We start from the raw sequence: 25,690 nt of genomic DNA, 5'->3' as shown, positions 1-25,690 counted from the left end.
TTGTAACATGTCATCTGGCATGACCTCACAGGGTGGATACAAATGTCATTATATTCATGCCATGTCTAAGAGTGGCAATTATCGGCATTATGGAGCAAGACAGCGCTAGATATAAATCTTTAACAAAGACAACACAAGCCCTGACTGCACTAAATTTAGAGGTGATAATACTAGGGGACAAAAATGAATGCAAAACTGGTTAAGAAACTGCTTTAATTATAGAGTACTGGCTTTCCCCTCATCTCTAAATGGGTTATGGTGGATAGCTGTCAGTTTCTTGCTAATATTGTAGGACCTTTACCTTACAATATAAAGAGCTGTAAGGCAACTGTTGTATTTATATATACACCACCAGTTCACAACAGACTTCTTCTAGGAGGAACTGAATATGATCCAGCCAGTGATGATAGAAAGAAAAGTACTTGATTAAAAAAACAACAACTAACAAACAAAAAACATTTAATATTAATTTATTATGAGCAAAAAATAACAAAAAAAAATTATGCAAAACTATTGTGAAACTTTATTTAGCCCCAGTGCAAGTTTGGAAATGGGAAACATGAAAGGTCTCTATATGCTTAAGTTGGTAACCACTATCTATGTCCTTAGCTAAAAATAAATAAATAATAAAAATTTGGTTTTTAATATTTTTTAGTGACACATTGAGCTTTCCTCTTCCTTCGCTCATCTACTGACTTTTAATTTCATGTGGAAATGAACTGAAAATATACTACTTTCTATACAACACTAGAAATGTAGATGCAAGGCCTATGCAAATCATTTGAGCAGGTTAGTGCAGCTACGCAGCTTGTGAGATGCGTGTTTGTGGGACGGCTTGAACCTTGCTGCAGCGGTACATAATTTCGTTTTTGGCATGGTGCCTGTTTGTTTCAGTTTTTTCCCCCTACACCTGAGGCGCATGGCTGTCAGCAAAACTGACAGTAAAAAGATCTGTTGATAGTCATACTGACGTAGCAATAAGCAACATTACATAACTGAGTTCGTGGTATTAAAGGGGGGGCTTTAAATGAATGTTAGTCCTAACAGAATCCCAGTGTGGACAAAAGTATTATGTCAGTAATTTAAAAGAACATATGAAGCTTTGTGGTTACTATTTTTCACTGCTTGTCAATGCAAATACTACAAATATCATGGTTAAGATAATGAAATGAGATAAAAAAAAAAAAAATTTTAAAAATCGATGCATGAACATGCCGTTATGAACAGGGGAAGTAAATGGTGTGGCATGGGGCTTACAGAGCTTTGTCTGCTATAACTGTCTGACAGCATGCTGAGTGTAGTTTTTCAATTGCACACTAGCTTAAAAGGACAAAAAAAACAAAACAAACAAAAACAAACAAGTGAATACCTGTCACTGATGGAAACTAGAAAGTCTTTGGGTGTAGATGAGAAAAGCTCAAAGTTTGCAATGTCCAACTGCTTCACTTGAATAGGCTCACAGAGTTCTATCACAAACCTGTAGAGAAGCAAAAAAAAAAACAAAAAAAAAAATAATTATTATAAAACTTTTAAAGCTAAAAATTGGGCTCAGTTAAACCCCACCATTATTGTGGGACCCACCAAATTTTGTTGCTGCATGGATTCAGCATGTATAAGTCCATATTCTCCATGAGAATAGCAGACGTGCTCTGAAAGAAGAAAAAAAGTTGAATTACAATCCTACCATCACCCCAACATTGTTAATCTTGCTTGTTTCCTTATACAATTGCAGTCAAAATGTGACAAAAATTGTTTCATGCGTGCTTAGATGTCTGGTCTCAGCTTAAATGCTAAGCGAACAAGTATAAAGTCATTTGACACATCTGTTGACACATAATGACAGCATTACGTGAGGATTCGCGTTTGTGTGTAGGCGGCAGAGCGTGATGTGCGACTAACCTTGGCCTCACTGTTGGCAGAGAGTATCTTGGCTCCACACTCTACAGAAGCGTAGTTATTCTTGAAGTTTTTCTGGACCTTCTTTGTTGGATGGGGGCTGCTGCTGGTTGAGGTATGGAGAGACTGACCTGGACAGAGAAAGCACTACATTAGGTCTTTTCGAGAGCCTTGAAAATGAGTGGTGCCAAACCGCAAAGAATAGACATATTGCACAACATGCATAAACACATGCTCCACTGACTGCTGCACACAGTGTGCATAGCGTGAAAAGGAAGGGGAAAAAAAGAAGGAAGCTATACAGGAACAGAACATAAGGAAGGATGCAACCGAGAAAAGACCCAGCATACAAACGGGTAGTAAGTAGTCTTCTTTACAGAAGCAATGGCATAAACATGTTGTGTCACAGTCAGATTAACATCAGCAAGCTATTTTTGAGGTGCCTGAACCCAAACTTAAACAAGAACTTAGTTGTTCATGTGACGTGTCTCTAGTCATCCCTGTACGAGCTGTCTCGTGTCTGTACAATAAATCCACATACTTTTCTCCTTTTCCACCTCCATGACTTGCTTCTTCCATTCATCAAAGGTAGGGATGTCCTCTTTGCTGGGCACAGAGGGATCAGTCTCCCTGGGAGCGTTTGTTTCCCCTGTCTGAAACATACACACATATCCAGAATGTAAATATCAGACACCAAAAAATATGCAAAAATATTTACATGGTGGAAGAAGTGAACCTTGAATTTCTGTTAACAAGGTTAGTTGGCATCAGTGACTCACTAAGCAAGTACCTTATTATAAAAGCATAGCATGTGGTAGAACAACTAAAAGATGCCCATCCTCTATTCGTGGTAGTAAAGCTAGCCCGTGGTGACTGAAGCACTGAGATGCACTGAGCTGTGATTAATATTTTGATGGATTATGTAAGTGCCCCTTTGAGCTTCACAAGACAGCCTGATTCTGAAAATCCACAACTCAGACAGCCTCTTATGTAAAACACCCTAACAGCCCAACAAGAGTCATTGCCAGCCACATACAGATTAGTCATCAGATCTCAGCTCCAAATCAGCAAAATGAGGTACAAATACACTATGAACACAAGCCCTCCCGTCCTCCGAAACTAAATACTTTCCCCAGATACAATCGTCCTTCAACCATGAAAAAGCAACTGACAGCAGGCTGACTCAACATTTTCAAACTGAAACATTCAAATGTTGCCCTTTGCTAGAACAGATGTGCATGCTGAATATTTATAATGTTCATGGCCACCTAGACGGCAGGTTTCGGAAAGTTTTGCAGTCTGTGCGGACAGGTGGACTTACTCAGCCTCAGGCCACCGATCTTATTATATCCAAGCTCAGTGCTCATGTCGTTGCAGTTGTTCCAAAATAAACTTCTCCCTCAGATCATATTTCAGGAACATCTCACCTGAAATAAGGACGTTGACTGTACCTTGGTCTAAGTTTTTTCTCCCACCACGTGTCCAACTGTCAAATTTTCCATCATGATACCAGCAGTTTTGTAATGCCTCAAGCCATATGCTACATGCGATTTGCTTCTTTCACAACAGAAATAACAATTCCCAAACACCACAAAGCCTCTAACCTGCTGTTTTTTGTGTTGGTGGTGTGAGGTGTTGCCCACTTGTTCCAAAACAGACAGCCCATCTTCGAGCACCTCACGCTGCTCTTGTTCCTGGTCCACTAGGCCTGGAGTCGACTGAATTTCTGTTTCAGGACCAGAGCTGTGCCTCTGATCTGTCTGCTGGTCCTCTGTGACAGCCTCATCCATGCTACATCACAGAGAGGGGACCAATGTGGAGTAGAGGGAACAGAAAGAAATGGACAGGGGAAGAATAAAGGAACAGAAGGGCATGGAATAAATATAAGTTTAAGGCTATGTCAAATATGTGAGTTAAAAATAATAATAACAAAATTGAATTTGACGTTTTTGTTTTTTTTTTTTAAATCCTTGGTTGGAGCAGGCAAAACAAAGAAGGGAAATTTTAAAAGAAAAAAAAAAAAAAAAAAAAAAAAGCAACATTAAGTAGAGAGCAAGGCCAGCGGTTGACGGTTGGGCACAGCAGAGAGGTGTAGCTTGTACCTTCATTATCAGTCTCTGTGCTTTGATTGGCTTCTGGTGGTTAGAAACTCACCTGAGGAGAGGGCTGCCAAAAGGGGAGCTTTCACAGGTTGCCAGTTCGGGGGGAATGACCCCGCACTGTGAATCAGAGTGCTCAGCAAAGACAAAGCTGTCTACTGGGAATTCATCTCCTGCACTGGCAACCCGCACTGCACTGAGGGAAAGAAAGGACATGGCGTTTACCACACCTCCTTACACTGGGGAAGGTAGACAGGAGGGTAGGGTGGAGGGTAGGGTGGGGGAGAGGGCGGGATGGGGACAATGGGGAGGAGATAAATGACACAGAGGCATGAGAGCGGGAGGGAGAGAAAAGGAAGAGGGGGGCAGAGTGGTTGGCTGCTGCTGGTGGCTAGCTGATTAGGACTTGAAATGCTGATTGAAATGCCCCAGTTCTGAATACAGAAGATACCATGGGAAGGACATGTTGTTGTTGTAGGAGATATTTAGACTAATCTGGGTCAAAGTTCCAGGTCCATAGGGATGATTCTCTTTATTTTTTTTAAACTTCCATTACAAAAACCATTAGAAAATAAATAAACAGTCCCTTGCTCCAGCACAATGCTCCATGAAAAATAACTGAAACATCCATGGGGTCAGATCTTCTTTAGACTCATCTTCTAGTGTGTGATGAGTCACTTTGCGTAAATAATTGTGAAGAAAAAGCAACTGAGGGAAACATAAGTCAAACAAAAATACCAAAACACATTTGCAATGTCTGACATGACAATAGTGGCACTGAAACGGATTACGTTAGACCTGGACTGTCGTGAAATTGGCTTTAACCTTAAGAAGAACAACATGTTCTATGTTTTTTTTTTTAGCGATGTAGGGTTAGAAATTCAGTTCTCCAATTTCAGTTTTGTGGTTATAGCCAACTTCTCTTGAAAGACACCAGATCATTGGCTTGATGAAGTGAATCTGAGCTTACCCTGTGTGGGTCAGCCCAGCACTCTGTGAGGTAGGTTTGTTTTCAGCTTCATCGGGGGATGTGTCTGGGTTTGAGTCTAGATTGGGAATTGGTTCACTTGAAGTCTCTGCTGGGGTATCTGTGGTCACTTGGCCCTGTGCTGGAACTGGTTCTGGAGTGGCGAGCACTGGGGCATCATGGTCGTGGTCCTGTGTGTGAATCTGCAGGCCCAAGTCAGCCTGGGGATCTGGGGTAGGTTCTGGCTCAGGGGCAACAGGTACAGTATCCGACTCTGGGTCTAGCTTTGTCTCTTCCTCTCCAGCTTCTTGTGGCTTCACAGTCTGGTAACAGAAGAAAAAGTACATTTCTGATTAGGGCTGTTCGACATAACGACATATATCGGATGACGATATAAAAACATCTACAGTTTCATTTTACGCTATCGTTTGTTTCGTGGTGTCGCAAAATAAACGTTTACGGCAATATTTTTTCATCCTTTTGATGGTCACCGTAGTGGTTATATTTATTTCTTAAAGTTCTCTCTTTCTCTTATATTTAATATAACCACACTTCAGACGGACAAGCGCCTGTTTTTATGCGTTGTCGTTAGCAACAACGACGGTAAAACCATCGCTGTCCGCTTGTTTATTTTCCACATAAACCCTTCACAATAAAGCTCAAGATCCTGTTGAGACTTTTCAAAATAAACTGAATCACGTGAAAGAGTATGCAGAGTATCTACGGATGAGAAGCAAAAAATAGCAGTCAGGTGCTAAAATAAATAAATAAATAAATAAATAAATAAACCTTAGACTCAAACGTTAGAACATGCTCTTCCCCGCAGCACGTCGTGTAATAAATACTCAAAGAAAATGGCTGCCTTTACAACTTATGTCTAAAAAAAAAAAATATATATAGTTTCATGCATCTAAAACACTTGACTCCAGCTACATGACGCCCAGCTGGAAACACTTCACGCAAGTCGAGCTGCCCGAGATTCACAGAATTTACAGAAAATGTTAAATTTTTGTGATTTATATAGTTATCGGACGATAGATGTATTATATCGGGATATGAGGTTTTGGTCATATCGCACAGCCCTATTTCTGATGCAATTTAACTGCTCACCTAGATCAGTGCCATCAGATTAAGATCAACATTATTTATCATTTTCCTTTTCCAGTTCATGTGTTTGTGTCCCACATACATAATATACTTTTAAGAGTTTATGGTGCACACTTAAAAGCTGAGCTCTGCCTCACACTCCACCTTTAAGGTATTTACAACCTCAATTTCCCTTTTTATATTGACACTTTTTCTTTTTTTAAAGCCTGCCTTAGTATCCTGTTCACTGTAACTTAACTTTTTGAGCGATACTCTGGAAAACGTCCAATAACTGATGTGTCTTTTTACCTCTTCATGGTGTATGCTCTGTTTTTGTAGTTTCTCTCGTGCTGCTCTCTCGGTTTCTAGCCCCATATCGTATGATGTATCTGTCTTCCACTCTTCCACCACCTAGGAGAAAATGAATAATAAGAACACAGGATAAGAAATACAAGTTAATGACATTACTGGCATTGTTACTAGATTGAGTTTTATTCTAAAAATTAGTTTTTTTGTATGTAAAAATGTCAAAAGCAAAAGGTCTTTCCACCTGCTGATGTGAAAAAGCCTTTTGTCGATGGACAAAGGCAACATTATAAGGCTAATGACTGACTGCCAGGGCTGCTGGCAGAGCTGTTTGTTGTTGGACCTCAAACAATGATTCTTTTTCTTCTGTGCCCACAAATGCATACCAAAACTCATTCACTTCCCCAAATGATCATTCATTTCTGATACTCACTGACACATGAATACAGAGAAGCATTTCAAATGTTTTTAAAAGTGAGGCGATCTACAATTTTCCTCGTCCTACTTCGAATGGCTGCAATGACATTGACACACTTTGTATGAACTACTTTCAGTTTAGACAATATTTAGCCATGAAAGCCTGAGAAAACATGTAGCGCTTTGAACCCATAGGGCAGGTCCTAACCTAAATCACATCAACCTCTATGACTGATTCTGCAGAGCAGACCAGGTTCTGACTGCGTGTAACTGGGCTGGTTACTCAGCTTTGTGAGTAACCATTTACCTGGATTTGGTTCCACTTTTTGTCTATTTTTTTCTCTCCAAAATGCAGTGTCATAACCATCGATTATTGTCTGCCAACTACTCAGATTGTCATTTTATTAATCTTATCAACATTTGATGGTGGCAGATGGAACAGGACGTCTTGGCCTGGATAGCCACTGACTACACTTTGGATAGTCTCAGGAAGCTATTTTTTAATGTGTTCCCAGATAAAGTCTTCTGGTTCTCTTTGTGCTTGTTAAGTCTGATGTAATTAGCTATTTTCAGATCCAAATACTCTTTTGTTTGCCTTAAGCAAAGATGTTCAGAGGTACCATTCATGTTTAAAAACAGCCCAGATTCACTAAACTCCATTAAAGTGATCAGCTGAGCCGTTCTTCCAGATGTTAGAAGGTATTGGTAAGCTATAGTTACCTAGTTGATGTATAAATATGGGTTGTGATTGATGTAAAGAAGAAAAAAGTAAATACTAGAAAGATTTTGGAGGGTTTTACACTAGTTGACACATTTATCTGCCACTCAACAGCTAGCTGGGTATCTTTAGGCTATTATAAACATCGCAACACTGGCAAAGTATTAATTGAAATACAGCACTTGTGAGCCATCAGATCACAGGAAGAAGATAAAGAAAATAGGCAATAAAAGCTCAGAGTGTCTGATATGATCCTACCCAAAAATATATATAATTATTAATTGCTGGAGGGATACTTCGAAAATGCTCCCTAACCTTATTTGTAAAACAGGAATTTTAGTTGGGCAGACAGTGATCCACTTCTGACGGACCAACATATTGGTCTCCAGGATATCAGTGAGTTTTTAAGCACTTAAAGGTGTACTCCATTTAAACACTGCTAATTGAAGACTTTCCTACTCAGAACAGCAGGTCACTGAAATAACAAGAACCTTAGCCAAAAAAGAAGGGCCTTGGAGCGCAAAACTGGATCAATAGGTGCCAACTTAGCAAACACACCAGCCCATTTTTCGTCAACGTTTACTGGGTCACTAAAGTTCATGACCCAACTCCCACAGGTAGAACTTGGTGTTAAGATGACCGTTTCTGTTTTTCACATTAAGAACGATTATACAGGTCTCCAAATTGTAATCTGTTACAGTCAAAAGCTGAGATACATGAAAAGGCCAGAACTTCTACACACCTTGTTTTGCGTGGAGTCCTGCTCCTGCTCGAGGCCATCAGGATCTTTCTCCTGTCGAGGCTGACCTGAGCCAGACAAGCTCTGCTCTGAACAATAGACATGTTGACTAGGGTACCTGAAAGACAAACAAGAGAAGATTTGTTAGAACATTTATAAGCCTTTATACACACACACACACACACACACACACACACACACACACACACACAAAAAACAAACAAACAAACAAACAAACAAAACAAGGATTACTATAGAAATACTTAGGCTAGCCTAAGTAGCCTTGGGGGAAAGAGCCACTCACACAGTTAATTAAAGCACTGACTATAGGAGAACAAAGAAAGCTTCAAGTACAGGAGAGCAAAAGTAGAGATTCAAAACAAGGGCTAAAACCAAAGGAAGGAGTCCACATTAAGTTACAAGGAGAGAGAGACAGGAACAGAATTGCATGAACAAAACAGGGTAAACCAAATTCCTTTTGTCATGTGTATTCTTATAAGCTGCTCAAGGCAAACTATTTTCTTTGATTCAAATTTGGCTTAGGATATTGCTGTAATTCTTTTAGCCATCTGAAAGTCAAGTGAAAAAAAAAGTGTAGCCTGAGCACTTTCTGCACTGCTTCTTCATGTATCTTGTTGTCAAACTACTAATGCCTATCAATTTAAACACGCAGGTGTTCTACACCAGCTGTTCTGAAAATTTCGCTAATTCGTAGCTCTTAATGGTGTCGCATTAAATCACCGACTGTGAGGAGAATAAAAGTACTTTTACTGAATTGACAAAGTTGCAAAGACACACACTATTGTGGTTTTTTTTTTTTTTTTTTTTAAATTACACAAGTTTCATACTTCAGGTGAAATGAGCATTTTGTGAGATATTGAGATTCCCATGACTCGCGGTTATGTTCACCAACGTCCACCAACCTGCAGCGTGTTCAAACTCACATAATCTCAAAAATTACTGGGGTGGGGTGTGTGTGTGTGTGTGTGTGTGTGTGTGTGTGTGTGTGTGTGTGTGTGTGTGTGTGTGTGTGTGTGCGCGCGTGCGACTGGTGGTGGGGGGGCACGTTAACCTTATATCAAATGAATGTCAACTTCAACAGTAAGTTAATAAAAAGGAGTTCAAACAAGGATGGAAAGGTTATGAAACCACAAGACCAGAGCTAATAAAAGGCAAACAAAGCAAGAGACCGAACAAAGAAACAAGGCAGGGAGGCGGGAAAGATAGGCACAACTGTTTCTCAGTTATTACTATATTAGTGGAGTAGAAATGAAAAGCAAAATGAAACAAGAGGTAGGTCTCAACTGTGTTAACAAGTTAACTTAAGCCATCTGTCAGTTAGTTGATATTATAACAGGGTGAACAAGTTAGTCAGCATACAGACTTTGAGCCATTCATTTGGCTTATAGATTTAGTTAAACTGAATGGCTTTAGCTTTAAAGAAAGAACTCACACATTTGGGAAGCAAAACAGAAAACTTAAACTGATTAAATAATTTAGTTCACGTCGGTGAAAAATCAACAAACCGTGTCAAAGCTTCCAATGTAAGAAACCACAATATGGAAACTGCCTGCTCATTTAAACTAGAGCTCATGTGCACTTATGAAAGTAAGCATACAAAGCTCAAACCTGAAGCATAAAAAACACCCATCAGTAACTGTTGCACAGACAGACAGAAAGACACAACTCTACTCGCAAGTGCCATGTGATCCTCAGGCTGAAACAGTTAGCCTTGAGTGCTCAAATGTCAGGAGAGAGCGAAGCACATGGACAATCATGTTAGCGCTCTGTCAGCCTGGCTGTCAGGAGTAAGGAGATGCACAGTGAGCAACATACGCAATCACTGACAGACAAGCATCTGTGCAAGTCAGTGTCCTGTCACTCAGAGAGCCCTGCCATCCGTATATTCTATGTTTGAAGAGACTAAATAGACAAGACCAAAAAAAAAAAACAAAAAAACAAAAAAACAAAACAAAAAACATGAGAAGAACATCTTTTGAAAGCTTTGACCCCTCTAATATAATCATCTCGGGCACAGACATTCACCAAACCTTCGGTTTAGGAAGGTCAGGCAATAAGAAGCTGGCTTAAAGGGATGGTTAAATTAGATTGTTTCTCTTTCAGATATTAGAGAAACTGAGGTCTAGTGTCTTTGGTGGCAGGCCCGATATCATCAGGCGATATATGCTTTTTGCTGATTTATCAGTAACAGCATTCATCAAGTGTACACAAACACTTGATGCAGCAAAAACACAATCAGCAGATCTGAGCAGAGTTGGGCAGAGTGTAAATAATTACATAAATCTAAGGGAAATCTGTTCATGCTTTATGGTGATCGACTGAATTCTCACTTTAAAAGTGAACAAAATAAATCAATAAAAAAAAATTAACAAACCCACAATCAAATATCATTATCACATCAGTATAATAATAAAAATAATATCATTAAAAACAAATGCTATAGTCAGTCAGGCTCTACTGATGGGATTCACCAAGCCCCAGTATAACACGGCTGATGCCAACATTTGGTGATTTGATAAAGTGCTTTTTTTCCCCCCATATAACTGAATAACATGTTATCTACAAGTCCTTACAAAAATAAATGCAACAAATTTAAAAGGGGATCAATTTAGTAATACAACAAAGCCATTGTTAATAAAGATGACTCAGTTTATTACAAAATGAATCACAGCCCAGTCTATGGTTTTACCCCAGTATATATATTGGGCAGAGGAGCAAAGTGTTATATCTGTGCCAGAGCTCAATTCTAAAGAGTATTAAACTCTAAAACCGAGGAATTAAATTTACTATTGGTTTAGAAACCGGTTGCTACACAAGCATATTTTAACCACATTTGTTAATTGTCATTTCATTTATTCAAGTACTACAGACATCTTATCTTGTTAAACAGAAAAATTTATAGATCGCTCTTAAATTAAAGTCATACAGACTCATCGACTCTTTTGTATGTGGATTGTTCATGCTTACAAGCATAGCCATCTCCAAGCCAGCAAAAACCCTGACACAGCTGTCAAAATGAAATGATGAAATATGTGCACGAACGTATATGTGTTAACACCTCGTAGTGTAAGCGTTCCCCCAAAGGTGATAAAATGAGCCACAAAGCCAGAGGGGGAACCCTAAGAGCCAATCACTAGACAGACACTAAGGAGTAAATATGGAGCACAAGCTAATGTATCTTCCTGACTAAACTTAGATCCATAGCTTTAAGCTATTTTGTGTTGCGTTTCAAATGTCTCCTGTGACCCCTTATAACTCAAACACACATGAATGTAAAGGGAAGACCTCGCCCATTCAGTGACGTCACGATATTATGTAACAGACCATTAGCATATCTTGAGGTCAGCGTGGCATCCATGTATGCAACAGGGATGATTAATGGTTTTATCCTAAAATACTTTTAACTTCAATTTTAAACAAACATGAACGTTCATGAAAATATTGATTCGTTACCTAATAATCACGTGCTGACTAAAGAGCAGAAAAATCATTAAAACACATGTTTAGTCAAGTCAGAGCTACTCCATGCCTTCAAAAGCTAAACCAGTGTTTCACACACAGACACATGAATCATAGATGCCCACACAGTCAAATACAGACTCTTTACCCTAATATCAAAAAGGAACAAAATGTACTCAAAAATCTTCTGAAAAAACAAAAATTCCAGGAAAATCCATGCCATGTGCCTGACACCAACATGCCAATTCATTTTATTTTGGATTATAATAGACTTCTGTTAAACTTTTCAGGCTACAGCCACCTCAAATCGCTTACCAGGTCCTTGCCTGCAAAACTCTTCCATACTCTTTGCAGTGATGGTTTTTGTTCCCTTATTTCTCTTCCTGTACATAGTCGTAAAGCTTGTAGTGCAAGCTTTTCCTAAACCAATCAACTGTTGCATTGCAGATCTATTGAATCACATGTGTGTCGAGTCAAGGAAATAATCTGACCAGTAAAGCAGAATCAATAATGGCATTGCTAACAATCAGTGAAAACACATCACGTCAACATGCAACAGCTGTGCTGTGCAGCTTCCTTTTGGTTGCTTCCACCTTTTTAGTCTTCGTGACTTATCCAAAAATCATTTATAACTTGAAAGTGCATGCGTGGCCTGGAATTACACAGAGACAAGCAGTCGATCATGAGACGGAAGATAAAAGAGGTTGTGTCTGAGTTAAGAGTCTGAAAGAAAACAAACAATCAATATAGCAAAAATAGGAGTAAGATGAAGTAATAATGTTATTTTCACTTTCCCTCTATGCATGTATTACACCAATTCAGAAGCTGAAATACAGTGCAAACCCATCAATTTAACATATAAATTTTAAATGTGCATCTCACACCAACTGTACTTTTATTGTTATAGAGGAAATAGAATAAGTGACAGGTACCAGATAATTTTGGAGTCTGAGCTGTCTTTTTAAAACAAGATCCTGTGTGGTTTTGGTCAGAAACCTTTAGCTATAAGACGCCTGCAGCTTTGTCCTGTGATTTCTTGACTCTGCATGATCTGCTTACGTAAAGCCGTTCTACAACTGCCACAAAGCCTTAGAATAATTTCAAATTTTGCAAAGATCGGACATCCTCTGGATACTTTGCCAAGTTCTGATATGATTATTTCCTTATTTTTGCCTGATGAAACCTAGACTTTTTCACTTTCAAGTTTCAGATAAGGTCAAATGGAAAAAGTAAAAAAGGTGACTTCAGAAGTGACTTTGCAGCTGCTGCTTCTGTGCAAAGCATGCTCAGTGATGCATCAACTAAACACTGCTTGTTATCATTTTTTAAAGCTATCATTCAATCTCTCAGATAAGCGCCCTTGTGTAAAATGCAGATGGGTGACAAACAGATCTCACAGTACAGTACACGTCTGTATAGACTTCCTTGATCATGAATGCAAATCTCACAATCATCCCCAATGTGACTCACTGGGAAAATGTTTAAAGGGAAACTTGCAAAGTCATAAATGTGTCTAATCAAATGAAAAACATTCAAATACAAAGATTAATAAATAACCTCAATTCCCCCCCAAAAGTGGGACACTGTGTAAAAGGCAGGTAAACATTTGCTAAGTTTTCTAAGTTCAATTGTGAATAAAATATGGGTTTACAATATTTACAGATGATTGCGTTCCTTTTTTAGCTTTACAGTGTTCTGCTTTTTGAATTGGGGTTGTATACGGAGCAATTCAAGAGGACAAAAATATGCTGTTTGTACTGAGACATTTAAACCCAAACCAAAATGTCAAACAAGTGGGAGGCACGGTTGGCCTGGCTCCATTCATTCATGGGGATGATGCAGAAAGAGCCGATGTGAGAGTATCAGCTTTGGTGGTATACTGTGACCTACTTTTTAAAATTCAAAAGTGCATGCAACAGTGGGAGGGGGAACATAGTACCCACAAGTGAAGAAGTGGGGAGAACACTGCAACACACTGTATGGCATTTATTACATACCAGTAGTGGGTTAACCTCAAGAAGGACGAGCATGAGTCAGCAGTCGGCAGAGTCTTCCCCATTCTGCTTCTCTTCTTGTTTCCTGACCGAACTCATACGGTCCTAGGATTTTCAGTAAGTCTTTTGCCTTTTGCATATTAGTCTCTAAAAGCAAGAAATATTCCTAATAATGATGAAGATAACACTTTATAGCCAGATGCACAGAGAGGCAATAGCTACATGTCTGTGCTGGTTCCGAGCACACAAATCCCCTGATATTTCCTGTTGGCTTTAGGCGCATTCAGAATCGGGAGACACGATTCAGCCTCATCGAATCAACTGTACTATACTAACTGACTGGGTTGACACAGGAGACAAAACTGCAGAGGCAACAAAGCGAGAACTGTTTAATCTGCCGACAACAAGTCTAATTTTATCACCAGCTGCACGGCATGCAAAGTGCCCTCTGATCTCTTGTCACGCAGGAAGTTTTCCTTCTGTCTTAAAGATTTCAGACATATTGATGTACGCCTATGACCTTTCTCCTCTTTCACCAATTAGTTTTTTTTTAAATGAAATATCAATAACATATACAAAAGGTCATCATCCTGCCCTGTCATACAAACTGATCTTGGTCCCAACATGACACTGCAGCACATGTAGCCTTCAACGTCAGTCACAGGAGATTAGTTGCCGTCTTTCGATTTCCTGACCTAAATCTCTGACCAGCTTGTTGCTCTCCATTACATAAACTCTCCCTGACACACATATTCATTTTAAATAACCAACAGCATGTGATAAGTTTAGAAATCCATTAAAGAAAAACTTTCTATTTTGACACAAACAACAAGTTAAAAGGAGAAATGTCAAATAAGGTTAAATTACTCAAATTACTATGGTTTTAAATTCATAATAAAGAGCAGAGTGAATACTACATTATTTGTCCTGTGTCCACAGGGAAAGGAGAGTCTTGTGATGTTCACATTATTCCAGATATGAGGGGAGTTGCTGGCTGGAGTGAGTTAAGAAGGAAAACCATGTCAATAACAGCTTAAACTTGAGTTCAACTTTTCTCTTTAAATTTGACTGTAAAGCCAACCCAGCCTAACCACACACAGAATTTTAAAAAAAACGAACAAACAAGAAATTCAAAAATCCCAATTGCTGAGGATTTATTTTCCTTAGCCACAGAAATTGACAGAAAGACACACAATGTTTTACTTTCACACTGAATAGAGACAGGAACATGGGAGAGGTAAAAGAGCTGAGGAGAGAATCCAGGATCCACGTGGCCAGAGGTGGATTATGGGGCGTGGAGATGTGCCAGGGCTTGCCTGGAAAAGTAGGCCAGAGCATCTGCCAAGCAGACAAAAACATGCCGTCACTGTTTGGAGGAAAACAGAGGGCAGTGCCTAAAGCTCGGCCTTAAGAGGACTGACCATGTTTGCGTGTGCAAGTTGGAGTCTGTGTGCACGCCAGTTTTGCTCCACATTGAAGCATGAAATAACGGACAACAGCAGTTTGTTCTAAAGCTTGCTGATCCTCCATAATCCTCTTCACTGATGCATCCTCGTAGCCACCAGGACAGAGCGGCTGAACTGGAAAACTGCTCGCTTCCCAACTCAGAGAGTTCTTAACCAGGGTCTAGCTGCAGCACATTGCTGGTATAAGCAGGTGTTCTGGCCTGGTTTATTGACCGCTGGTGAAGTACATCAGGGATCTTCAAGATTTTTCATTTTCAAGCACTACATGGTCATGCACTAGTTTACACAGCTCCTTGTTCACATGATTCAGCCTTGAGAGCTCCGAGAGTTCCTTATCACTCGCGTCACGCAACGAGAGTGATAAAATTCTTTATCAAAGATGATAAAGAATTTTCCTCACCGCTGACCGCAAAATTCTTAATTTGCTTTTTAAAATACTGAATCTCCCTTTTCTGATTATCTCCAGTCTCATGTCAGCCTTTTTATAGTCTTTATGCAGACTACATTTTCTTTTTAAATCTTTTGATAATCATTTCATCTTTTTCCTCATCTGCGATCATCAAACTTGCCATGCAATTTAACCTTTCCATGAAAAACCATGTCAAAATTTGTACCCTATTTTGTCACCTATAAGGTGACTGATAACTATCACTGAATGCATTTTTCCCCTCTATATTCAACACTTGTCAAATGCTCATGTTTACTACCTAGTGCTGCAGACGCATTAACCTGTAAACATTAGCAATGCTGCATTTTTCTTACTGCCTTCCTCCGCTTGGAGTGACCCAAGTTACTGTAATGGGGTTTGAGTACTGGGTTCATTTGCCTAAGTGCTATAATGCTATGTGCTGACTTGACGTTTTGGAGGAGTAGAGGCACTGCAATATACTTCAGCCATTAAGAATAACTAGCCCTGCCTTCTGACACAAAGATACAGGCCTGTACTTATCAAGCATCAGATCAGATCAGAAAGCAGTCACACCTGACTCAGAGGGTGTTGCTTCATTTACTTACTTGCCTAATTTTTGCTTACAGGTTGAAATATCTCAGTCTTTTCCTTAGAATCAAAGTGGAGTTCGCAGCTGTCCTAATCTGTCAGGATTTCCCAGTAGCTGGAAAGTAAAAGGAAAAAAAGTCTGTGCAACAACTAAGTGAACAGAAGATTAAATTAAAGGACAAATTGGAAAAAAAAAAATCCCTGCCAGACTAATTGCACAAAAGCTTTAACGCAACTAATGGATATATAGAAAAGGTGAAGGTTAAGCGTCTGTTAACAGCTAACGAGGGATCAACCAATTTAAATCGTAAAACTGCTTTATGATAACCCAACTAAGTGTGGAACAAAATAATACTGAGGAAGTTGCAACAGTAAATAATGGAGTCTAATGGACCATTTAGAGCTAGTTTTGAAGGAGCAGAGCACCAGTTAGGTTATCTGGTCAATGGGCTATGATTTTGTTTCGGCAATGTGTCCATCATTAACCAAGCCACAATTCACAAATTTATTAATGGCTACACCTCATCAAATATTAGTCAGACTATAATCAAGTGTACACACAATAAAGACATGATGGGTCCTCACCCAAAGTGTGCTCTAAGGCAGCGGTCCCCGACCCCCGACCCCCGGACGGGTACCGGTCCGTGAGTCGTTTGGTACCTGAGCCCGTGAGAGTTGAGGCTCAGGTGTGAAATGTATAGTTTTCAGGGGTTTTTTAAATCAGTTTTCAGCGTTATTTTGTTATCGTTTTTATCGTTAACTCTGTTTTCCTCGGTCTTTTCATGTGTGTTATGAATAAATCTATTTTTCGGTACCGGTACTAGTTTTATTTTGTTGTATTTATCTGCGACACCTTAAAGGCCAGTCTGTGAAAATATTGTTGTCATAAACCGGTCCGTGGCGCCAAAAAAAGTTGGGGACCGCTGCTCTAAGGTCAAGGCCACATCAGTCATTTTACAGGCACTTATCCATTTTCACAAGAAATACTGCCTTTCCTTGAGTACTTGTCAGATCTTAGTGTCTTAACTTAAAACGGTGTCCCAAGGTCAACAACAAGGTGACATCTGTGATTTTATAGCTAATATAATGAGAACTTTGATTAATCGGGTACCAGATGAAACGCATCATCAGTGACGTTCTGGTTAAGTTTTAATCATATGTGCCACTTTTATTATTCAATTAACTGCATTTATTTGAAAGCTGTCTGATACGAAAACGGACGCTGAGCCAAAATTTGCATGTCACAAATGAATATTTAAACTGTATTAAAGCTCAGAGTGATAAAGCTTTTATTCTGCATCCCTTAAAACAGACGTCAGACTTTAACGTGTACGTGACAGTTTGTTACATAACGCCAAAACCTCATCCTGTTCCTTCTCAATATCACATAATTACAATTTAATAACACACTTGAGTAGACTTTAGATCCTGAAAGGACACATACGCTTATAATCCAAACCACTTTAAAGTATTTGTGAAACTTGTCTTTATGATTTATACGGATCACTCTGAGTATACCAGCACTGTGACGCACCTTCAACATTTACACAGGAGCCTTTATCCAGGATGTAGTTTGAATAAACAGACACCTCTATTTGGGAGCTATCCCATGGTGCACCAAGTAGGCCAAGTCACCAGCACTGCTGCTTCTACAGGCATAATTCACTAAACCAGCCAGCAGTCTACTGATTTTATTAAAAAAAAACCTGGGAATAAATCACAAATAAATTAATATATTTTAGAGGGGAAAAAAAAACAAAAAAAAACAAAAAAAAAACAACATAACTGAAAAAAAAAAAGACAAAAAAAGTCTTAAGTTTTAGTCTTTACTTAATTTGGTAAAGCAACCAGTTTGAGGCTTTGGTGAAAATGCCTATTGACAGTGACACTTCTACATGCATGACTGCTTTTATTGTAAAACTGGTTCTTAACTTCTGATAAATGCCACTCCTATCATAAAAACAGCTAAAACTGAAACTAAAAAAAAAAAAAAAAAAAAAAAAAAAAAAGACTAAAACAGGACTCTGGAATCCAGCTGCAAATAAAATGAATCCAAAATAAAAGAGCTACAGTAAAATGCAATAACCATTTTAACACCAGTTGGATAAACATTTTAAAGTCACGCTGGCAAAGACTGTTTGCGCAAAAACACCATTGAGCACCTAATTTTAAACACATTTGCAAAGACAAAGCCAAATAAGATTTGTATTTTATTATTCACAGATTTTTTTTCACCATCATTCACGTTTCGCTTAGTTCTGCGATCTAGTAAGAAAAATAAAACTGCATAAACGGAAACAAATGCATGCAGCCCTTTGTCACATATCCAGATTGTTTAGTATGATTTTGTAGATAAAGTTATTTTTATTCATTTTTTAAATAATTCAATTAATTGTTGTTGTTGTTTTATTATTATTATCATCATTATCAATAAATGCAACCAGTTTCCCCTATGAACATTAAAACTTCACACTGAAAAACCTGCAGAAAATGTTTGCACTTTAGCATTCATGAACTGGATACTATAATTGTTACTGATTAAATGCCTAACCCAGGGGTTTCAAACCCAGGGCTCCAGAGTCTTATGTGGCTTTTTTGTCCATCTGGCTCCCTATAAGTCTGACACAAAACTAAATTAATATAAAAATGATCCTTTTAATTTTGCTGAAATTCAACTGCAGTGGTTAGCATGAATGCAAACACATAAACAGCTAGTCCTGAGTGCTACTAACCCAAAAAGTCAAGGAGAAAATTGGAGGATTTAACGGTGTTTTTTGGCTGCCAATGCCCTGCTCCTGCTGTGTTCCATATATGATGTATCATACATCAAAAACATACCACACTGAGTTTTGTATTATAATCAAATAGGACTAAACCTAGTAAGGGCATTTTATTTAAATTTCCACTGAATGATGATGGCTTATAAATAAATATGTCTGTCTTACTTCAGCCTCCACATTTCATAAATATGTTTATACTCATTTTTATAAGATTAAGGAACTATATGAGGCCAAGGAAAACTAATTAAAAACTGAGCTGACACCCATATTTACTGTTAAACACCACGCTTTAAAACTATTATAGCCAAAAATAAACAAATCTCTACTAGAGAAAAGATCCCATTAGCAGCAGTGACATTGTACATTACTGCAGTCGTCCCACAGAGGCTTGCCGATGAGACATCAGGACCATCGACCCAGACCAATGGGACTGAAAGATGCACTCATGTGATATAATCCAATTTGATAGGAAAAGCCACTTTGCCAGTGAGAGTTAGCATGGGTGGCTGTGGATACAACAATACATGTGCATTCTTGGCCTGCATGGATACATCAGCAAGCACAGCAGGAAAACAAAAACCCATTAAAAATTCAACTTGGCACAAAGTGTACCAAAGTGCTGCAGCGTGGTGAAACATTTACATCTGTCGTAGATGTTTCACTGCAAACTGGACCCTGTAAAAACCCAGAAGGGAGCCAGGTTTGAAAAATAAAAGACTGGAAAGTGACAAGTACTGTGATATGTTGTCTGTGAAGGTTCTCAGTCATCCAGGTCATCGTAGTCAAAGGAGCTTGCAAAGAAAAATGCTGTGATATGTTGATTTTTAATATAATAACAGCTTATCAATCAATTTGGATTCAGTAAAGTAAAGACGATTTGATGATATTCTCTTAATGTACAAGCTCCAGCAAAACATCTCTTTATCTTTAAAATTGTCTAAGCCTTGTGGGGAAAAAAGGCCTCCTGCTGGGAATTGCCGACAGACACGCTTCATGCATTAGAAGACCAAACCATACCAACAAGAAAAAGGGACAGAAATGGTCCCACACACACACACAAAACTCATGCATGAGAGCCTGTCAGTAGCAGCTAAAAGGTAAACAGTGAAGAGCAGTGAGTGAGAGGGGGAAGGGAGAAAAGAAGAAACAGAAGATTTTCACAGGGCGGAAAAAAGTAGTACCTTTCTCAAAAAGGGCAAGAAAAAGCAAAGGAAATTTATACACCAAACTTGGGAGTATTTACTGTATACAGCTATTACAAATGACCTCAGACCCATAACACAACTGAAGATAAAACACATCTTCTATGAATTATTTTAGACTTATTATATACTTAGCATATACTTTCAAATGTTGTAAATTATTTGCAGCATTAATTAGTCAGGAATCATAAACAATGTAACCACAAGAAGAAAAGGAGATCTAGTAAGAAAAGCAAGTGAAATGAATCCCCTCCCTAACCTTTACCATGCCCTTGTGTCATACAAGTAAACACATGCAGTGATATTTTATTAGTTTTCTGACGTACATCTCCACCTTTAAAACCTTTCAATCTCCACCCTCTGAATACTATTCTCCATCGCAGCAAACAGTAGTATTTTCTTTCAAACCACTGACAAAGCCTCAGGCTGTTGGCCCGTATTCAGCGCTCACTGAACGACTTCCCAGAAAATTATTATGTTTGTGAAGAAAGATTGTGCAAATACGTTCCTCCTCATATCATCAGGTCTGAGATTAAAAAAATAATAATAATTTAAAGTTACGCATATATGTATTGTGCGTCTTAAATACAACTGAGGGACATCACACTTTGAATGTGATTACTAAAATCTTTTTTAAGTGACGGAAGTGAGAGATCAAGACAAAAGCTATTTTAACATAAGCTCTGGAAAATGTCAGGAAAAATCACGCAGTACCCAAGTCTGAAGTTGCTCTGATTGACAAGTTGACAAGTGAAGTTGGCAGATTGACAACAGCAAAACTCATTATTACAATTATTCTGGCTACCTGTAAACAATCAAAAACAAATGGACTGGTGGTTTTTAAAAGTCTAATTTCAAAGGTGATTTTTTTTTTGTTAATGATTCAAGTGTAAAGCAAATAAATAAAGAGATGGTGATGGGCATAGATTCATCCAGATGGTTGCAGACAGGGACAACAGAGATCCAACCAGGTGGCTTTGTGCACCTCAGGAGACCTGCATAGAAGCCATGGGGAGCACAAGAGAGCCAGCAAGTATCAGACACTCATGTCACAGAAAGCAGATCAGGTTAGAGACCACTGGAGCTTTGGAGACAACAATCAGGTGAAGGCAACCGTTAATGGACAGGTTTACCTAGATCTCACAGACCTTGTTGATTAAAAGGTTCTCTTTCCAGGCATGTTGGCTTGATCTTAACAAAGGAGAATCAAAACTGCTGTAAATGAAAGGGCTGCACATAACTTTTAACACAAGACAAGACCAACGTAAAAAACAGGGGTAAAGTCTTAATGCAGATTGCAACTGATGTGGACATTTGGGTTTTAACATGCAGCAACTCTGGGTAATGGCTAGAAAAGTTCAGGGCAGTTTTATATAAACCACATCAGACCATTTTGTCTAGCACTGCCTTGGTGGCACACTTCACAGTTGTTGACTGCTAAAAGAAAAAGTGGCAGCAGAAAGCATTAGCATACAGAGGGGTATGCAGCTGGGACATGAGAAGGCTAGAAAGCAAGAGAGTTTTATGTGCTCATCAGGCTCCATGGCCAGTGGGCAGGAACAAAGGCATGTGCTTTAGTGCCAGTCCAGCTCTGTCTCCTCACATAAAAACTAAAGCAACCAGCCCGCAGGGCAAGACCTTGGTTCAACAACAACAACACAAATTTGGACTGTGTTACTCAGCTTCTATTCTCTGGGCTTGCAGTAGAGACAAGCAGAGACAAAGTGAGATTACCTACAGCTTCCAAAAATCATGCATTCAAGCTGCGCATTTTGGCTGTGAAAAACAAACGCATTTTAAAATGATCAGTTTAAAAACAAATTCAGAAAGCAATTTATTTTATTCAATACTGACTGAAATAAACAATGATCGAGCTAAACTTCCTGGCTCTGTCCTGTTTTTGTGAAAAACAGAAGCAAGAGATGGATTGTGTAAAAGGTTTGGATTAAACTCAAGAGAAAAGGCTGCGAACAATAGTGCCTGGGTTTGGTTTGTAACATGAAAAGGATGACTCCAGATTTTTCTGGCTTTTAGGTCAAATGTCATGTTTGCTGTGATTTATTTATTTATTCCCCCTCTTTAGAAACCTGTTCAGTTACATACCTCAACGTTTTAAAATCCAGCATTTGAAATCAATAGGACCTTAGCTGAGATAAACTGCCTTTTCACTCAAAAATTAAGTGAAGGGTAAGATAACAAGTTAATGGAAGCAATGAGCAGGTCTCCAGTTGGCATATTTCATGATGGAATCCCTTATGTTACAAAACAAATCTATTACTTATATATATATTCCTTCTTCCTACATGCATAGATTTAGCAAGTTTTGTTTTTATGTTTAAACTCAGTCATTAAAGACAGTGTAAATAGCTTACCATAAACCCCCAAATTACTGTACCAAATAGTCAGTGAGCAGGCGCAGGCAGTAGCAATGTTTGTATACACTCAACCTAGAGTCCCTAGAGTCCAACTTCTATAAAGAAGAAAAAAAACAAAATAGCACACCACTATGTAAACTTATAACCCTTAAAAGCATCTTTGCAGACCATTCTTTTTCTATTATGCAAGTTGCGTTCACGTGGACAGATGAGCAGGTAACACATGTATGAGCTTATGACATTGTGCTACATTCTTTGAATCACAGACGCATCACAGTACAGCCACAAGCCAGCTGATGAAATGAGAAGCTGCGAGGGGGTGAGCTACGAGAACGCCCAGTAAGCATTATCGTCTTCTTTCAAGGCCTCCTTTGTAACCTTCCGATTTACGGTCCAACCAGCCTCCCATTTCCCAGCTGAAACAGCCAAAGCACACAAAGTTTTCACTGTGACATTTACTTACAGTTCCCAGTATGGGTGCTCCGTGAGTGTGTACTCATGGTGCATGTGGGGAACATAAGGAGGACTGTATTATGTAACAACTACCCCCACCAAAAAGGAACTTTTACAATGTGGGCAGAACACAGTTCTTATAACAAGAATGTCCACAAGCTATATCCTGACTTCCTTCTTTGTAAGGCACTCAGAATCCCTAACAGCAAAATTTGACAGAAACTGGAGCTCACAGTGAAGAAATATGTTTTTTGTACAAACGCTCTATTAAACTTATTTCCACTTCTTTCATTTTGTTCTAGTAGCACAATACTGTATGAAAGTGCTCCAAGTAATCCTCATTAATCTTTTACTGGGCATTGGTGAAGCCCCTCAGTTTACCCACTATCCGAAACAAGCAATTTTAGCACCTCTCATTTTAAGAACACATTACACAAAAGCCAAATTCCTTCTGATTGGACGCTTCTTGAAAACACAAGGTACGAGCATCAGGTGGGTGAGATTGCAAGTTGCATTTGCTAAACGTCAGTAAATCCTCACTTTTTAACTTTGTAAAGTTAAAGCCTGAATCGGAGCATTCAGAGCAGTCTGAAGCCTGACACTCTGTCTCTTTCAGCTTATATAGAGTGAAAAGAAAATGATCTCATCTTATATTTGTTGAACTACTGCTCATTGTGAGCAGTCTATTAGGTTTTCTTCCTAGCAAAATATTTGCACTGCAAAACACAGCCTCACCCTCAGAGTTGCTCAAGGACTGGAGCTGTGAATTGGGATTCACTAGAAGCAGAAGGTAACTTAAAACCCACACAGTCCTCACTCTACAGGTGATTTAGGAAAGTAAACGGGTTGGTCTTGCATGTGTTCTCCTTCTAGGTTAGCACCAAAGCAAATGAACAAACACGTCTTTTGGCATCACAAGCAGATGCAAATAAAACACCAAAGCACCCTAAAGCAATTTTAACTGCACTAATATAATGACATATAAAAGTCCAAGTTAACAGCACAATTAAAAAATAAATAAATAAATAAAAAAAATCATAAAAAAAAAAAATCATAAAAGTCAGTAGATTAAAATTCAACACGATCAGCACACAGCCCAATTTAAATGAACATGTTCAAAAACTTTGTATGTTTTGCTGATTTTGTTAACAACTGGATGATTAACAATATCTACACTCTAATGGAATATAATAGAAAACCCCCAACTGATCACTTGGTTGCAGAGGTATCTCTTAAGTACTAATCAGGTTATATAATAATTATCTTTCTATGCCATCCTTCAGAAGGACAGAATGAGATGGTGACAATATATGCAGTAAAGGGCGTTGAGTACACACCCCAAAAATTAAATAAAGAAAACCTTTTGTGGATCTCGGGTAATTTTCCAGAATATACAACTAAGAGAAAGATGCCAATTGTCTAACAGAAAGTCAAACAAGTTCTAACAGTTTCTAACCTGGAATAATTTAATTGTGCTGTTAACTTGGACTTTTATATGTCATTATATTAGTGCAGTTAAAATTGCTTTAGGGTGCTTTGGCGTTTTATTTGCATCTGCTTGTGATGCCAAAAGACGTGTTTGTTCATTTGCTTTGGTGCTAACCTAGAAGGAGAACACATGCAAGACCAACCCGTTTACTTTCCTAAATCACCTGTAGAGTGAGGACTGTGTGGGTTTTAAGTTACCTTCTGCTTCTAATGAATCCCAATTCACAGCTTACCAAATTTCCCAGAGGAACCCACCCGAGGGATTAATAAAGTTTTATCTTATCTCTCTCTTATCTTAAATGCTGAACCACCAGACTCAGACAACATTTCTGCGCTAAAGTTAGCATCTAAATAAGAAGAAAATACATATCTGGTGAGCTATCATTACAGATAATCATCCTGGAAATATGCAGTTTCATGCAAACGGTGTCAAGAGCACATGCGCACGCACACACACACACACACACACACACACGCTCCCCTCCCCTCAATGCTGATGTCAACAGTCTGAGCTAGCTTATTGTGGGCACAGTAAGATCCCTTTTGCTGACCACACGTGAAGGGGCAGCATGACACATGCAGAACACTTTGTTGTGCTTCTCTGAGTACTGCAGCATAGAGATGTACTGCCAAGCAGCTTTAAAACACCCTATAAAAACAGGCAACAATTCAACCACAAACACACACACAAAGAAATAAAATAAAAGCATAGATTTTGATCCATAAAAGAACAACAAAAACAACATCAGGCTAGGTCATTTGAAGCAGGACAAGCAGAGTTATTAAAAGCATCAGGTCAATGATCATGACACACCTACCCATAGACACTTGTTACCAGCAATCTAATACAGAGCCCCCTTTTCAAAGCCTAAAAATCACAGCTGCCTTGGAGACCATCGGATTACTGCAAGGATCACATTCCCCATTTCTTTGCTCCTACCAAGACGTGTGAGAGTTGGCAAGGAGGAGTGAGAAGCTGCACGCTAAAAAGGGTTTGCATTACTAATGAAGTTTGTACGTGTAGCAGCATTGTCATTAGTTTGTGGGAAAGTGGAAAAAGGGCCCATTAATATAGGCAAGCAGACACTTGACTTGCAAGCAGCAGGCCTGCTGGAATAGTTAGCTTCCTTGCTATATAATATGTTGGGTCTTTACAAAAGAATATAAAGTGTGCTTAAAATGACTAAATTAGGAATTTATAAATAACAATTCATCATCAAATCAAAT

At 38.8% G+C, this 25,690-nt stretch overlaps 1 protein-coding gene across 6 annotated transcripts in view; it reads right to left on the bottom strand.

The window, feature by feature from the left end:
* The window catches only part of suco (SUN domain containing ossification factor), a 42,209-nt gene that overhangs the window by 14,530 nt on the left and 1,989 nt on the right, over positions 1 to 25,690 (bottom strand). For 5 of the 6 annotated variants that reach the window (XM_082523086.1, XM_082523087.1, XM_082523088.1 and 2 more), the window contains exons 2-10: positions 8,232 to 8,346; positions 6,358 to 6,459; positions 4,966 to 5,285; positions 4,051 to 4,191; positions 3,501 to 3,687; positions 2,438 to 2,549; positions 1,900 to 2,027; positions 1,582 to 1,649; positions 1,370 to 1,477 (exon numbers count right to left, since the gene is read on the bottom strand). In XM_082523086.1, the coding sequence (XP_082379212.1) occupies positions 1,370 to 1,477; positions 1,582 to 1,649; positions 1,900 to 2,027; positions 2,438 to 2,549; positions 3,501 to 3,687; positions 4,051 to 4,191; positions 4,966 to 5,285; positions 6,358 to 6,459; positions 8,232 to 8,346 (1,281 nt within the window). The remainder of the gene's footprint in view (positions 1 to 1,369; positions 1,478 to 1,581; positions 1,650 to 1,899; positions 2,028 to 2,437; positions 2,550 to 3,500; positions 3,688 to 4,050; positions 4,192 to 4,965; positions 5,286 to 6,357; positions 6,460 to 8,231; positions 8,347 to 25,690) is intronic. The other variant, XM_082523089.1, reaches the window with a different exon arrangement.

The sequence above is a fragment of the Aulonocara stuartgranti genome (genome assembly GCF_965226115.1).
Source record: "Aulonocara stuartgranti genome assembly, chromosome: 23".
Lineage (NCBI taxonomy): Eukaryota > Metazoa > Chordata > Actinopteri > Cichliformes > Cichlidae > Aulonocara > Aulonocara stuartgranti.
The sequence above is the reverse complement of the archived record's forward strand: the minus strand, read 5'-3'. Positions and strand labels throughout refer to the sequence as shown.